We start from the raw sequence: 12,996 nt of genomic DNA, 5'->3' as shown, positions 1-12,996 counted from the left end.
GACAATCAACGTTTATTTTAGCTTGTTTTTAACTTGAAAAGAAGCTTGAATGCGACAAGCGACAATCAACGTTTATTTTAGCTTGCTTTTAACTTGAAAAGAAGCTTGAATTTATCAACTTTCTACTAAGCCTATTTCAAGCTTGATTCAAAACGCTTGACGTTTGTCGATTGTTTAGCAAATGGAGCCATCTGTAGGATTGGTGAGTAGTCTGAGATTTGGCGCTTGATTTCTTCCAAAAGGTAAACAAAGGAAGCTATGTGTATGAAATGTAATAGTAAGCCCTACTTTAGTTTTAGTTACAAAATAAAAAGGTGATTTTTATTTTAGACTAGTGCGCTGAGCGCTTTTAGGATAGTATTACTTTTCAAATATGGATGGAATTTTATGTTTATACCTTTTATGTTGTTTTCTTTTTTTTTAAGTGTGTTCATCCGTATAATGTATACCATATTTAGCCATTGGATTCTTTAAAGTCAGTGATGGCTCTTGACAATTAGCATCAGGATAGGCGCCCGAAGGGGAGGGGGGTGGGGCCCGGGCCCCCTTTGGCTTACGAAAATGTATACGTAATATAGGAAATCATATATATTAAATACCAGGCGTAATATAGCAGCCATGGAGATGGGCCCCTCCCTAGAAAATTTTCCTCGGGCACCCCTGAATATCAGTACAAAAATTAGAGCGTTAACTTCAGCAGACGGCTTTATCATATTAAAAATTTATAGGTGGAATACTTGATAACTGTTAAGGCATTGCTTTAGCAGACGGCTGTACCATATTTATATCGATTTTATGGTCATTTTTCACTAGATTTGAGATAATACTGTTACATATAGAGAATTTTGGAACTTGGGGGCCAAAATCAGGTAAAACCACCGTGTTTACAGGAGAAATGAGTTGGTGTTACGTAACCGTAATTACTAACATAACTAACCAAACCTAACCTAAATCATCAAAAACAGAAAATATAGGAAGAAAGTACGAATTCAGGTAAAATCACCATGTAAAAAATATTGCGGATCTTTTATGTATTTTTCCACTTTCCTCGTTTATGTGCATGTCCTCCGTCGCTGACACGCCTGCTCTCTACGGACGCATCCCCTCGCTCCGCTCGGGACTCCCAGCTACACTCCTGCCCTGACTCGGTTAGATGTCATTCGTGATTTTTTTGTGGCCACCTAGCACAAGTTGGTTCGTGGTTTATGCACTAGCTTCTCATTTAGTGGATATTCTACAAAAAGGAACCGGGAAATGCAATGTGTGAACATTTGGTAGAACCATCTGCTCGAGTAATGCCCAAGTATCTTAACCCAGCCTAACCTAAACTAACCCAAACTAACTTAACCTACCTAAACCATTAAAAAATATACAAAATATATACCAAGAAAGTACAAAATTTAAGCAAAATATTGTCACCCCCAGTTCAAAAAATATGCCGTTACATAACACTTTACGTAGCATAGCTGAGCGAACGAAGGGGAATAGATGCCCCGCAGGGCTCGTTTTTTCCCCCCTACTTTTTAAGTTACACGCGTTTAACATTGCAACCATTTCAGACGGTCATTTTCCAAAGCTTCATATGTACTTACTGCCATCTCATTCCTTGCTTGTATTCGTCTGCCTACCGCGGAAGGCGGTTGAATACAAGCAAGGAATGAAATGACAGTATTTGTATGTTAAGTTTTGGAAAATGACAGTCTACAATGGCTGCAATGCCAATCGTGTGTAACTTAAAAGATAAGGGAAAAAAACGAGTCCTTCTAATCCCCTCCGCTCGCTCAACTGTGGTTTGTGAAGTGTTTGTAAAGTAGTACCTCAAATCTAGTGAAAAAATCAACAAAATCGATTTAAATTTGGAGAGCCGTTGCTAAAGTAATGAAAATTACGTTTTATCTCTACAATCGAGGAGAAAACTGCTTTGAATTAATACATTGCCTAAGCTTTCTTGTTTTAGCTTTCACCGATACACTAAAAATATTAACTGATGTGGCTTCCCCAAGAATCGGTACGGATGATATTTAAATGCAGCAAGCAAGCCTGGACATTTCACTCATTTTAGAATGCATCATGCTTATCTTTCGTTCCTTATGTTCTTCCATATTTATTCGGGGTTGGGGGCAAAATTGAAGAATATAAATACTTATGTCCGACTTTATTTAGTAACAATTACTTATTCTAAGGTATACTTCATCAATCTTAGATTAAGTGATATCACTCATTTCATCGCTTTACAATAAGAGCAAGGAAAGGTTCGATCGGGTATGGACTTTTGGGTTTACGGTAAAAGAACGATGAATTTCGAAAAATTACTTATTAGATATTGATAATAATTCAAAATGGATTATTACGCGAAAATAAGTTGGCATATTAGTTTGAAGTTTGTTAGGTAAGAAGTCGAGGGTGTAAGTTTGAAGAAAACTAGGTTTTTCGTTGCTTACATTTTTATCTTTTTATCCTCTAAAAACAGTAACTTCTGTCTCTTAATTGATTTTAGTGCTTTTGTTTACTTTTTTTTTCTACCAGGTGAATGAAGTCTGGATCTAAAATCTCAGAAAAATATTTGCAATCTGAACGGATGTAATAAAAAAATAACGCTATTTTTCAGGATTGGCCAAAACCGTGTTTTTTTAAAACTTTTTTTCACTTAAACCGGAATGTTTGCTTTACACCAGTTTTGTTTGTTTAAATACGTTTACCTTAGATTAAAATGGAGTAACCGTTGCCCCCTTTTTTTTAAGAGTAAAGGTAATTTGAGGCTGATGATTCGATTGAACAGGGTCGCAACCTCGAGAAATGAACGCAACTCGCTCAAACTAGAGGTCATAGGTCAACTAGTTCTGCAAATGATTTGCCATTACATCATAAATTATTCAGCAGTCTACTCCTTCAGCATTGGTTAAGCTTGAATTTTCCTTGTCGGAGGCATGATAGTCCACAAGTTGATTGGGGGTTGGATTCGTGAAAAATACTTTTTTAACTTGTCTTTTTAATTGTGATTTTATTTTATCAAGTTTGGAGTTCCCGCCGAACTGCCTGTAGTGCGCTGCCACACTAGCGGACGGTCAACAAAACTTTTCCACAGAAGCTGATTAAGTGTCTAAATTTATAACATTGGAAAGTAGATCGACGAAACAGAGATTTCCATTAGGTTTGACTGTTGTTAATGATAATAATAATAAAAAGTTTTATTTAGAAAGATAATATGAATTGTCCAGAACTATTAGTCACTTCCTGTATTGATTAGCAAATTAAATTAAGCCTATATTTCTGACTGACTAAATTAGATCTTCTGTACTATATAGTCTTTTAAAATTGTCCATTGATTTAATGTGTATAACTATAGAGTGATTCCATTTTGCAGTTCTTTCCCTTTTGGTTCTTAAGTGGCTCCTAAAATATGCACAAGTATGCAAGATCACTGCAGCGTATTTCTATCAGTTGACCTCCGTGGATGATGGGTCTGTGGATTTATCGCTTTTGTTATCAAGGGATTCTGGTTTCGAGTTCAAATGAAGAACAATATCTCTCGAGTGCAAACTGAGTACTGGTTCGGCTCTCACTTTAAGCTGTAGGTCCCGTTCTTCATAACCCCGCTGTTATGTCCTTAACCATAGAAAGACGAAGGTGGGTCAAATTTGCCCGCACTTTCTTTTTCTCTTTGCCCGAACAAATGAATTTTACAACGTTTGAATTTTTTGTATTTTCTTCTGTAATCTAAACTTAAATTTAGTTTTATTAGAAAGCACATTATTGTGGTAGTTTTTTTTTTTTTTTTTTTTTTAGCGCAGAAGACTAAGTACATTTTTTTAGCAACATAGAAATGTTAAGAGGAGTACAGTTTTACTTTGAAAGGATCGTGTAAACTTATCTATTCTTTGAATGGATGACTAAATTAACATAATCTACTTTTATACATTGAGCAAACGTAATACTCTCAGGTTTAGTATAGTAACTTGTCTACACAGGCTAATGTATTTCAAGCTACTTCATGTCTGCTAACCAAATGCGATAGTAGTCTGTACTGGGACTTGTAATATTTCCTATTAAAATAAAATTTCACAAGTCTTAAAATAATTTTACAACTCACATTTATTAGTAGCAGTCATTAAATAACTTTAAAATACATTAGTAGGGTTAAAATTGGAATTTACAACCACGAGCAAAATTGACCCCCCTTAGTCTTTCACGTGACCAATTATAGTTTAGTCTTCCTAGGGTTAATGTTAAGATACACGGATGACTAATGATAGTGAATGATTATGAAGGAATTAGTGGCATGAGAACGGGAAAACCCTCACGAATATAATATTGTCCATCATAAACTCATAAAGCCGGAGATTGAACCAAAGATCCGTCGCACCAAAAGGCAACGTTCTACCTCTGAGCAATCAACCCTTTCCTTCCGCAGTGCTGATGAATGACGTCATACTCTAATGACCTGGTCATAATTCTGCAACGTAGTGGTCTTCTACACACGTCTTCCTAATTGTTCCCCACTTCCCCCCCCCCAGATTTCTGATTAAATAAACAGCGAACTCATATTTAAATAAAATCTTTGAGTTTTGTCCCACAGTTATGCGGGGCAGCCTAAAGGAGACGGTGATGATGAGAATGAATTAAATAATGGATTGAAGAAAGTGGAGGGGAACGGTAGAACCCTGAGAAAATCTACGCACACGGTGTTTGTCCACCACAAACGTACACCCATGTCCAAAATTATTGTCGCATGTCTATAAATATGTTGTTGTAGGAATAAAATTTGATAACGAATTCGCCCTGTATTTCTTATAATGTTGATATGTGCATAATCGGCAAAGACATGTATGTGGCAAATTTCATGTCAAAAGAGCAGTAAATAAGAACAATAAAACGAAAATAAAACTTTCTTGTCCATTTGTTTTACTCATTCTAATTTACGTGCTTATAATTCTTTCCCTATAAAATTTTCCACAAGAAGACAGTTATAGATATGCGACAATCATTTTGCACATGAATGTACATTTAATTGTTTCAATGGTTTGTGAAATAATATATTTTCTAGTTATATTAACACCTTCAAAACAATATTTCCTAAAATTTATTGCAGATATCAGAATGGTATTTGGCCAAATGCAATCTACTTTAGCTGACCTTAGTGAAAGAGTATCTTCCGTCGAGAAGAAGGTCGACACACTTCTAAGTAATGGTGTGAGTGTGAAAGCAGAGTCCATAAACGAAGAATCCGAACTTCTTGGCCTTCTGCCTCTGCGATCGTTCAATGATTTTCAAACATTTGAGAGAAAGCTTGAAGAACCTAACTTCGGAAAGAAATATGTAAGTATCCTATCAAACCTGTACAAGTTATGAAGCAGGTTTCAAATCTTTGTTATATCTTTTAATTTACGTCTTTTTGGAACATCTCTCTTTTGACTAAATGTTAGCATCAACTCCATTTTTGCCAATTTAGCCATTATCATGTGCATTAGCTATGGACTATAATTTTGGTCATCTTGCCATTCATACTTGCTAATATAGTCATTTAGGCGGCAATTAAATCTTTTGCAGTCAATTTTTTTTTTTAGAAAATATGAAAAACCTAAAAAAAAGTAGTTTATCTTGGTATTTTTCTAATTCTTTTGTTTACAACAGCACTTACATTGTCACAGTAAATTAGATATCTTTTATCAGTCTCACCTATCCGTCACGGTAAATTGGGATTCGTGGATCTGGTTTCTCCATAGTCACTTTGTTTGATTAGTTTCTAGTGTATTTTTAGTTTGGGTGGAGTTTTTCTTGTTGAGATGCGTGCATGTGCATGTATATATTTTTGTGATAGATCAATAGTGTTATCAAGCCATACCCAGCATTAGAAGTTGAAAATAATTCAAGAGATTTTATTACTTCTAGTCAATGAAGGAACAAATTGTATTGTGAAACTGTTTGATTTGAGGATATCAAAAGATAAATAATATTAGAACATCTTTGTAAACTAGTAGACTTAAAGTACCAAATATTTAGTTTCTTTATTCCTAAATTCTGTTACTTATAAGTTAAGGTAAGTTGAGCCATTTTTAGCTAGTTTTTGTGCGTCATTTAGTTATTTTCTGACACTACTTGTTGGCAGCACTGATTAACCCACTGTTACTTGTTACTTTTGGAAGTGTATGTAATTTCCATATACATACAAACACACACACACACACACACAGACATATATATATATATATATATATATATATATATATATATATATATGGTATTTTTTTCTAATTCAAACGGACAATGGTCCTTTTAAATAACCGCTATTCCGATATAAAGCTGAAAGTTACCAAATAAATCCCATGCAAACAGTTTTTGTTAGTCACGTAGCCCATTTGATACGGCCTTCCGTGAAACTCAGAACCCCACGCCTTTTTTTTCACACTTCACATTACGGTATCTAAAAATTAATCTAGTTTCATTCATGCTTTGTTTTTTTTTCCACTGGTAGAAAAACATAACAATACGGACCCTTATATATATTGTTTTTCTTTTTGATTTCAGCATGCATTAGATCTAAATACTTTCCTTTCTTTCAGGTAAAAGTATTACTGTCAATTGGTGGTAAGGATTTTAAAAGGTTTCGCTCACAATGCAATAAGAAGAACTTTGTGCGACAAACTCGCAATGGAATTCTCCTACTCTGGCAGGAAACCAAGGATCATGAAGCAAAAAAGCACACCTTTGGGTCCAACCAAATGTACAATAAGATCAACAGTAAGTTGATTTGAAAAGTTGTACTGAAATATTTAACTTCATTTATTTATTTATGCTAGTAACCATACAAAATTCCAGTTTGCTAATTATTAAGTCTTACTTCTCTCGTACTGGACGTGTGTTCTCATATTAGTATGTCCCAAGCAATCAGAAGTAATTCTTCATGAATAAAGTATGCTTTGAGTACTTTAGGATTCTTTTACTGTCATGTAGTAAAATATGTAAATGTGTTCACCCTTACTGGGTGAATATAACATCTGTGTAGAATGTATAGGAAATTCAATAACTGATCCAACACTCTATGTTGTAAACAAAGCTTTACTGGCAAAGTACATATTTAAACAAATCTTTGCTTTGAAAAGCATTCAAAAGAATTTGTAAGGTGTACGGAAAATCTAAAACCAAATAAAATTCCAAGGTAGGAATGATTCCAGGGCTAAATAAAGTCAATAGTGTCAACGAATTTAAATTGAAGTACAGTGTAGGAATCACTACTGTGAAGTATAATTTTGCACCAGACTTTTCGTGTATACCTGTAAATTTGATACTGTCTACCACACGAATATAACTTTGTTGGGTTGGCAACACTGTTAGTCTGGTAGTATTACATAGTATGCCAAACTGTCTCCCCTGCCGATATTTTAAAGGTGCAAAATTTCAGAGCTCTTTGTCTAACACTGGAACGCAGATAAAACACTAGAAGAACATAGCTTTCGAAGTTACCATAATTCCAGTATAAAAAGAGAAAAGTTGCAGGCTTTCAAGACGGCGTATAGTCAAACTTTCGTCTTTCTGTCGTCTTCATCTTTCAATTTTTCGTGACAACGAAGGTAGCCAAAACCTAATGTGTTTTTTGTAGTGTTATTTAAGGTGACTTGAAACGTTGACTCAAAACCATATCACCACTAAGGGCACCGGAAGAAAGTCTTGTTACACTTGTATTGAAAAATGTAACTTTTCCATTATATAATATACCAAAAGTGTGGTGGAAGATAACTTTCTATAGTACCCTTACATAAAAATCACAAAATAGGGGCCTAGCTTAGGTGACTTGAAAAATAATATAGGAATTAGTTTCAGCTCTAGGTATCCATGTTTAGAAACCATACCATAATTCCGTAAAGCTATTTAAGAGGGAAATTTATTTCAAATGACAGTTTTTTTTAAAAGGAATAAAAATCTCTACTATTTGCTTGAAATTCTATCTTTCTTTTCAGCTGCTGTTCGTAAGATGTACACCGTCGCAACAGAAGAAACGGTGAAGGAAGTATTGGGTGTTTGGCTGCAGCAGGCGGAGCCTAGACTACTGCGTAGGTAAGTATAGTTTTACCTATTTTCCTTACAATCACGAGAGAGATCGGAAAGTTCTTACCATCACTAAATAAGCTAGGGATCTGCAACTTAGTCCATGGACGCGTTCTTCTCTACATATACGTTTTGTATTCACTACATTTCTCACATCTATAGGTCACTAGATCAATATCATATGCATAGAATTCTGTGGATTTGGAGGAAAAAGAGATTTCCACCGTTTCAATGCCTCTTACTTTCCCGGACCCCAAGATATGAACATCTTATTATAATAATTGTAATCCTTCCCTTTTTCTTCCTTTTAGGATATGTATCATAAAACGCTTTTGTAATAATTTTAAATGAGAAGTTACTTCCATATTTCAAATCTTAAAAGATTTAGAGATATCGACATTTTATTAGAATAATTGTAATCCCCACCGTTTTTTTCTCCTCTCCACATCGTTTCTTTCCCTTTTTACTAGCATGTCAAAAAAGAAAAAAAAGGCCGAAACACGTGGCAAAGTATTTTAAATGAGAAATGGAAATACTGAACTTCAAATCTCTCACCTTAAGGGATTAAATACTTTACTATAATAATTATAATCCCCATCCATTTTGTTTTCCACCCCCCTTTCTTACCTCCGAGGCATATTTCAAAAGCGCTGAAATTCTTATCTACTTATTTTAAATAATATGCAAATACCAAATTTCATGTTTCAAACCTTCATAAATTCAGAGATTTCGACACCTTATAATAATTGTAATCCTCACTCCTTTTCTTTTCTTTCTCACTTTTTTTTCTTTTTCTCCTTTGTACTAAAATATCAAAAACCGCTTAAATATGTCAAATTATTTGAAATGAGACATCCGAATATCAAAGTTCAAGTCTGTAACCTTAAGGAATTCGGAGATATGGTCATATTTTAAAAATACGTCCCACACCTCTTTTCCTCCCCTTCCTGTCGAGTTTGCAAAAATCCTTCCTTAGTGGTATCCTACGTAACAAATCCCATGTACTGTCCATATTTAACTTGTCTATCTTAATCGATTTGGCCTGTGCAAAGATCTGTCGGTCACTCAATCACTTAGGTCTTTGTATTTTATATAGCGAGAAGAGTTCATTTTTACGCACTCATGTATTAGTACACAGTGAAATGAGATGAAATGTTTACCTTGTATGTATTTATTATTTTATTATCCCTTATAATTTAGCAACTTGCCTGTTACTTTCCTCGGAGGATGGAAATTTTAACTAAAATCGAGATTCATTACTGTTTACATTTTTATTTTCTTGTCTTCTGGAAGAAAGTACCTCTGTTAATTTTATTTTTTGATTACTCCTATCTGCTGAATGAAATCTTTTTTTTTAAGAATAACTTTTATTCCTTGATTAATTTTGGTGTTGATTACTTGTTTTCTATACTGCAGGAAATTTCATTTTTTGAAAACTGCGATGTCAGAGTAATAGAGAGATAGGCACTTACTGTTATATTTGCCTTCTAAAAACATTTCCTACTGCTGCATGAAAAACAGAAAGCAACTAACCTATTTTTTTCTTGACTAATTTTAGTGTTATTTTACATCTTTTCTATCTACTGAACGAACTCATCTCATGAGAGAAAAACTACAATACCACCCTCTTTCTTGATTGATTAGAGTTAATTACTTCTTTTCTATACTAAATGAAACCATCTTACATTCTGGAAAACTCTGCAATGCCATTGTAATAGAGAAATATGCAATTGCAGTATCTTCCAGACGATAAGATTATTTCGTTTAGTATAGAAACAAGCAATAAAGTACTATAATTAATTAAGATACAGATGGTATTGTAGTTTTTTTTCCTTCTCAGAAGATACGGTTTCATTCAGGAGATAGAAAAGAAGTAAAATAACATTAAAACTAATCAAGAAACAGATTTTTTTCCTAGAAGATAAAGACTTCAGCAGTTAGAAAATTTTGTTAAAAGACAAAATAATAGTAAATGCACATTTCTCTCTTACAAAGACATTCCCGAGTTTTCGGGAAGATAAGACTTCATTCAGTATGAAAAAGAAGTAATCAACACTAAAATTGAACAAGAAATAAAGGTTAATGTTTTATCCACAAGATAAAGACTTCATTCAGCAGTGGCAGTAATAAAAAAAATAAAAAAAGTAAGAGTAGTTTCTTTCCCCCAAAGACAAAAAGATTTCAATAGGATAGAGCACGCCAAAGTATGCGTATGCGTAAACACTCAACAACAAATTAACAGGAAAATAAATAGGGAGACATAGGTCTTAAAATGCATTCAGAATTTGACTGGATTGAAGTAAATGAAGTGATTTTCCTGCCTTGTGCCATGTACACTGAGAAATGTTTCTGTTTTCAAAGATGGGATATAAAGAACTAGGTCGATAGGTCGCAGGAGTATTTATTACTTCTCTATAATGAATTGTGAAATGACGCTAATGACTCCGACACGACGTTCCATGAATATGGGTCAAATAAACTTAGTGTTACATTTACGGTAATGAGTCATCCCTTCTTCATTTGATATGTATGATGAAGGCAATATGCATGTCTTCCTATCAGTGATTCTTGTGTTTTGAAAGAATGAAACGTTGCAAAGAGGTATTCCTCCGCTGTAAGGCTCAGGATTAAAATACGTTTGTTTTACTGTCACAAATAATTCCAGTGAATTGTTGTTTAACACCTCTTTACGTGTTAGTCACAAGTAACTTTTTTATTTTTTATTTTTAAAGAGAAATATTTCATTGAACCTCTAAGGTATGTTCCAAACTCGTTGCAAAATGGTACGAAGTTGTCCGTGTACACGGTGCCTACTTTAGTAAATTCTACACTTTTCCTGTGAATTGCGAACTACGCTTTCCCATGCGTTCTGTTGTACGTGACGCAGGATAACGCCTTGTAGGTCATCATCTGCCATTTATGTTGCTCCGTGAAGAATACAAGGTATATAGGCTCACACACTTATGACCTATCTTTCCTGTGAATCGTGAGATCAGATTGCATTTCATACAAGGCATGGAGAGAAAATTACAGAAATAAGTAAATATTTGTTCTTCCATCTCTCAGTGATTTCTTATATCAGTGATTACTTCGTTTGTTTTTCGTAACGCCGTGCTTATACAACAGTACCGAGTGAGTCAATATGACATTTTCTGGATTTATCTCAATTGATGCTCTCACAGAACAATGCACATGTTCAGCTAGGAAATTTAAAAAAAAAAACTTTACTGAAAATTTACTGGCACTAGAACATTGAAATAGGTAAAGTGAATAAATACCATGCAGTGGTACCAGTGATGAAACGAGTAACATACTTCGTGACTCGTGATCCCGAAGTAGTCAGATCCCTGACCCTGTATGACCCAGACAGATTCGTGCGATCCCGAGACGACTTAATATCAGACTGTGGGAGAGTATGTTGTAATTGTAACAAACGCGATTCTTTCCTTTCAAGTGTTTCTTATGAGTGATCGTCAAAATTTAATCAAATAAGGCTGTAAAACGTAAAATGTAGAATATAAGTGATGCCGCTAAACCGAAAGAGTGTTTGGGTAATGTTTGTGTATAGTAGTGTTTAAAATTACTTTATTAATTTTCAGTATGGGAAGATGAATTATATTGTATTTGACATAGTCAAGACACTTTGAATAAGAAGTGTCACACTACAAATCTAACATCTGAATAGGTGAGCTCGATTAGGGAATATTAATTCACTATAAAAAATTCTACCGTAATGCTATAGAGATCATATTTGGAGTGCTTCCAAGCCATGGATCACCAGATCTGAGAAACGAGTGCCAGACTCTGTTGCCTTGTGTAGCACTTACTTCAAAGAATAATAATGTATTTTAATGAGAGCGTATTTATAAGGTAAACAATATGAATGTTTTCTTTTAACTGTGCAATCAATTACATGTTTTTCAGTACGTATTTATGATCGTTATTTTGCAGAGAACGAAGAAATTCAAAACCTGTAGTGGAAGGTCACACCGTTGAAGTTGAGGAACCCAATTAAGGAAATAAGTTAGAAATAATACAAAATATGTAAATAAGTTCAATAAATAACATTGTAATACAAGCTGATTGTTTTCATGGAACCTTATATCAGTTATTGCGTAGAATGTAGGGATAATTTATTTCAATTATGTAGCAGCAGGATGCGAAATCATAACAGTTATGATCGGGGAGAGATAGGAGTAAATAAATAAGTAAAAAAAATTGCACTGGAAAGTTTTGAAATGAAGATTTCATATATTGAACATCCAAAATTATTGATATATGTAAGGTTAGGGATAATGCTTATCCACTAGGTTGTCCACTAACTGCACAGATTTACTGTAAATAGTTTGTATACTTCTGACAGTGTCGATGTCACCTTATCTCTCCAGTAAATTATTGAGGATGAATTTTCTTCCAAAATTTTGAAGTATGGGAATGGCCATCCTCAGTATTTCGCATCCTGTGTAGCAGTAGTTCTAGGATTTAATTTATATTTCTTTCTTTCCTGAAATCTGATAATTTAAAAGTTTGCTTAGCCCTTGACGTTTGTCTAGTGGTGTACGTCTTTGGTGCGCCTAGAGTCGTGGTCGATTCCCAGTGGAAGACCTTACAAACACTGAACGCATTACTGTTCGGATTCTACAGGTCAGTGTCTCATGTAAAACTTCGTGCTGAAACGGGACGCTCAGCTTCAACATCAAACTGTGGTTAATGGTAAACTAATTGGATGCTGATCTGCCAGGTCGCATAGTATATTCACCAAGGAACTCAGGAAAAGTGTTGCTTTCTATGTTGAGATAAGATACTAATCTCAATAGACTGGAGTATGGGGTATATATTCAACACCAATGTTGTGTGAGACATGGATTTATAATTTAACATGATATTTCAATAATGTTACTCAACAGAAATAAACCTGAACCTCGTGTTGCAAAGACGCATAATGGACGAAGG

At 34.4% G+C, this 12,996-nt stretch overlaps 1 protein-coding gene across 2 annotated transcripts; it reads left to right on the top strand.

Annotated features, from left to right (window-relative positions):
- Positions 1–246: 246 nt before the first annotated feature.
- LOC145668000 (uncharacterized) lies at positions 247–12,121 on the top strand. 2 transcript variants are annotated; one of them, XM_081735443.1, is made up of 5 exons: positions 247–314; positions 5,090–5,316; positions 6,561–6,738; positions 7,956–8,052; positions 11,995–12,121. In XM_081735443.1, the coding sequence occupies exons 2-5, from the start codon at positions 5,098–5,100 to the stop codon at positions 12,056–12,058; spliced, it is 558 nt and encodes a 185-aa protein (XP_081591569.1). In that variant the 5' UTR covers positions 247–314; positions 5,090–5,097; the 3' UTR covers positions 12,059–12,121. The 2 variants fall into 2 exon arrangements, with proteins under 2 accessions (XP_081591569.1, XP_081591568.1); XM_081735442.1 differs by lacking the exon at positions 247–314 and having other exon boundaries at positions 4,565–5,316.
- The last annotated feature ends 875 nt before the right edge of the window (positions 12,122–12,996 follow it).

This window comes from Thermobia domestica, chromosome 13 (genome assembly GCF_964235325.1).
Source record: "Thermobia domestica chromosome 13, izTheDome1.hap1.1, whole genome shotgun sequence".
NCBI classification, from domain to species: domain Eukaryota; kingdom Metazoa; phylum Arthropoda; class Insecta; order Zygentoma; family Lepismatidae; genus Thermobia; species Thermobia domestica.
This window is presented reverse-complemented; position numbering and strand designations above follow the sequence as displayed.

Bases quoted from the DNA above. Each gene is read 5' to 3' on its own strand.
- LOC145668000 (XM_081735442.1), top strand. From the start codon at position 4,993: ATGAATGTACATTTAATTGTTTCAATGGTTTGTGAAATAATATATTTT. The intron at 5,317-6,560 runs GTAAGTATCCTA...CCTTTCTTTCAG, and splicing joins CTAACTTCGGAAAGAAATAT to GTAAAAGTATTACTGTCAAT. The intron at 8,053-11,994 runs GTAAGTATAGTT...GTTATTTTGCAG, and splicing joins GAGCCTAGACTACTGCGTAG to AGAACGAAGAAATTCAAAAC.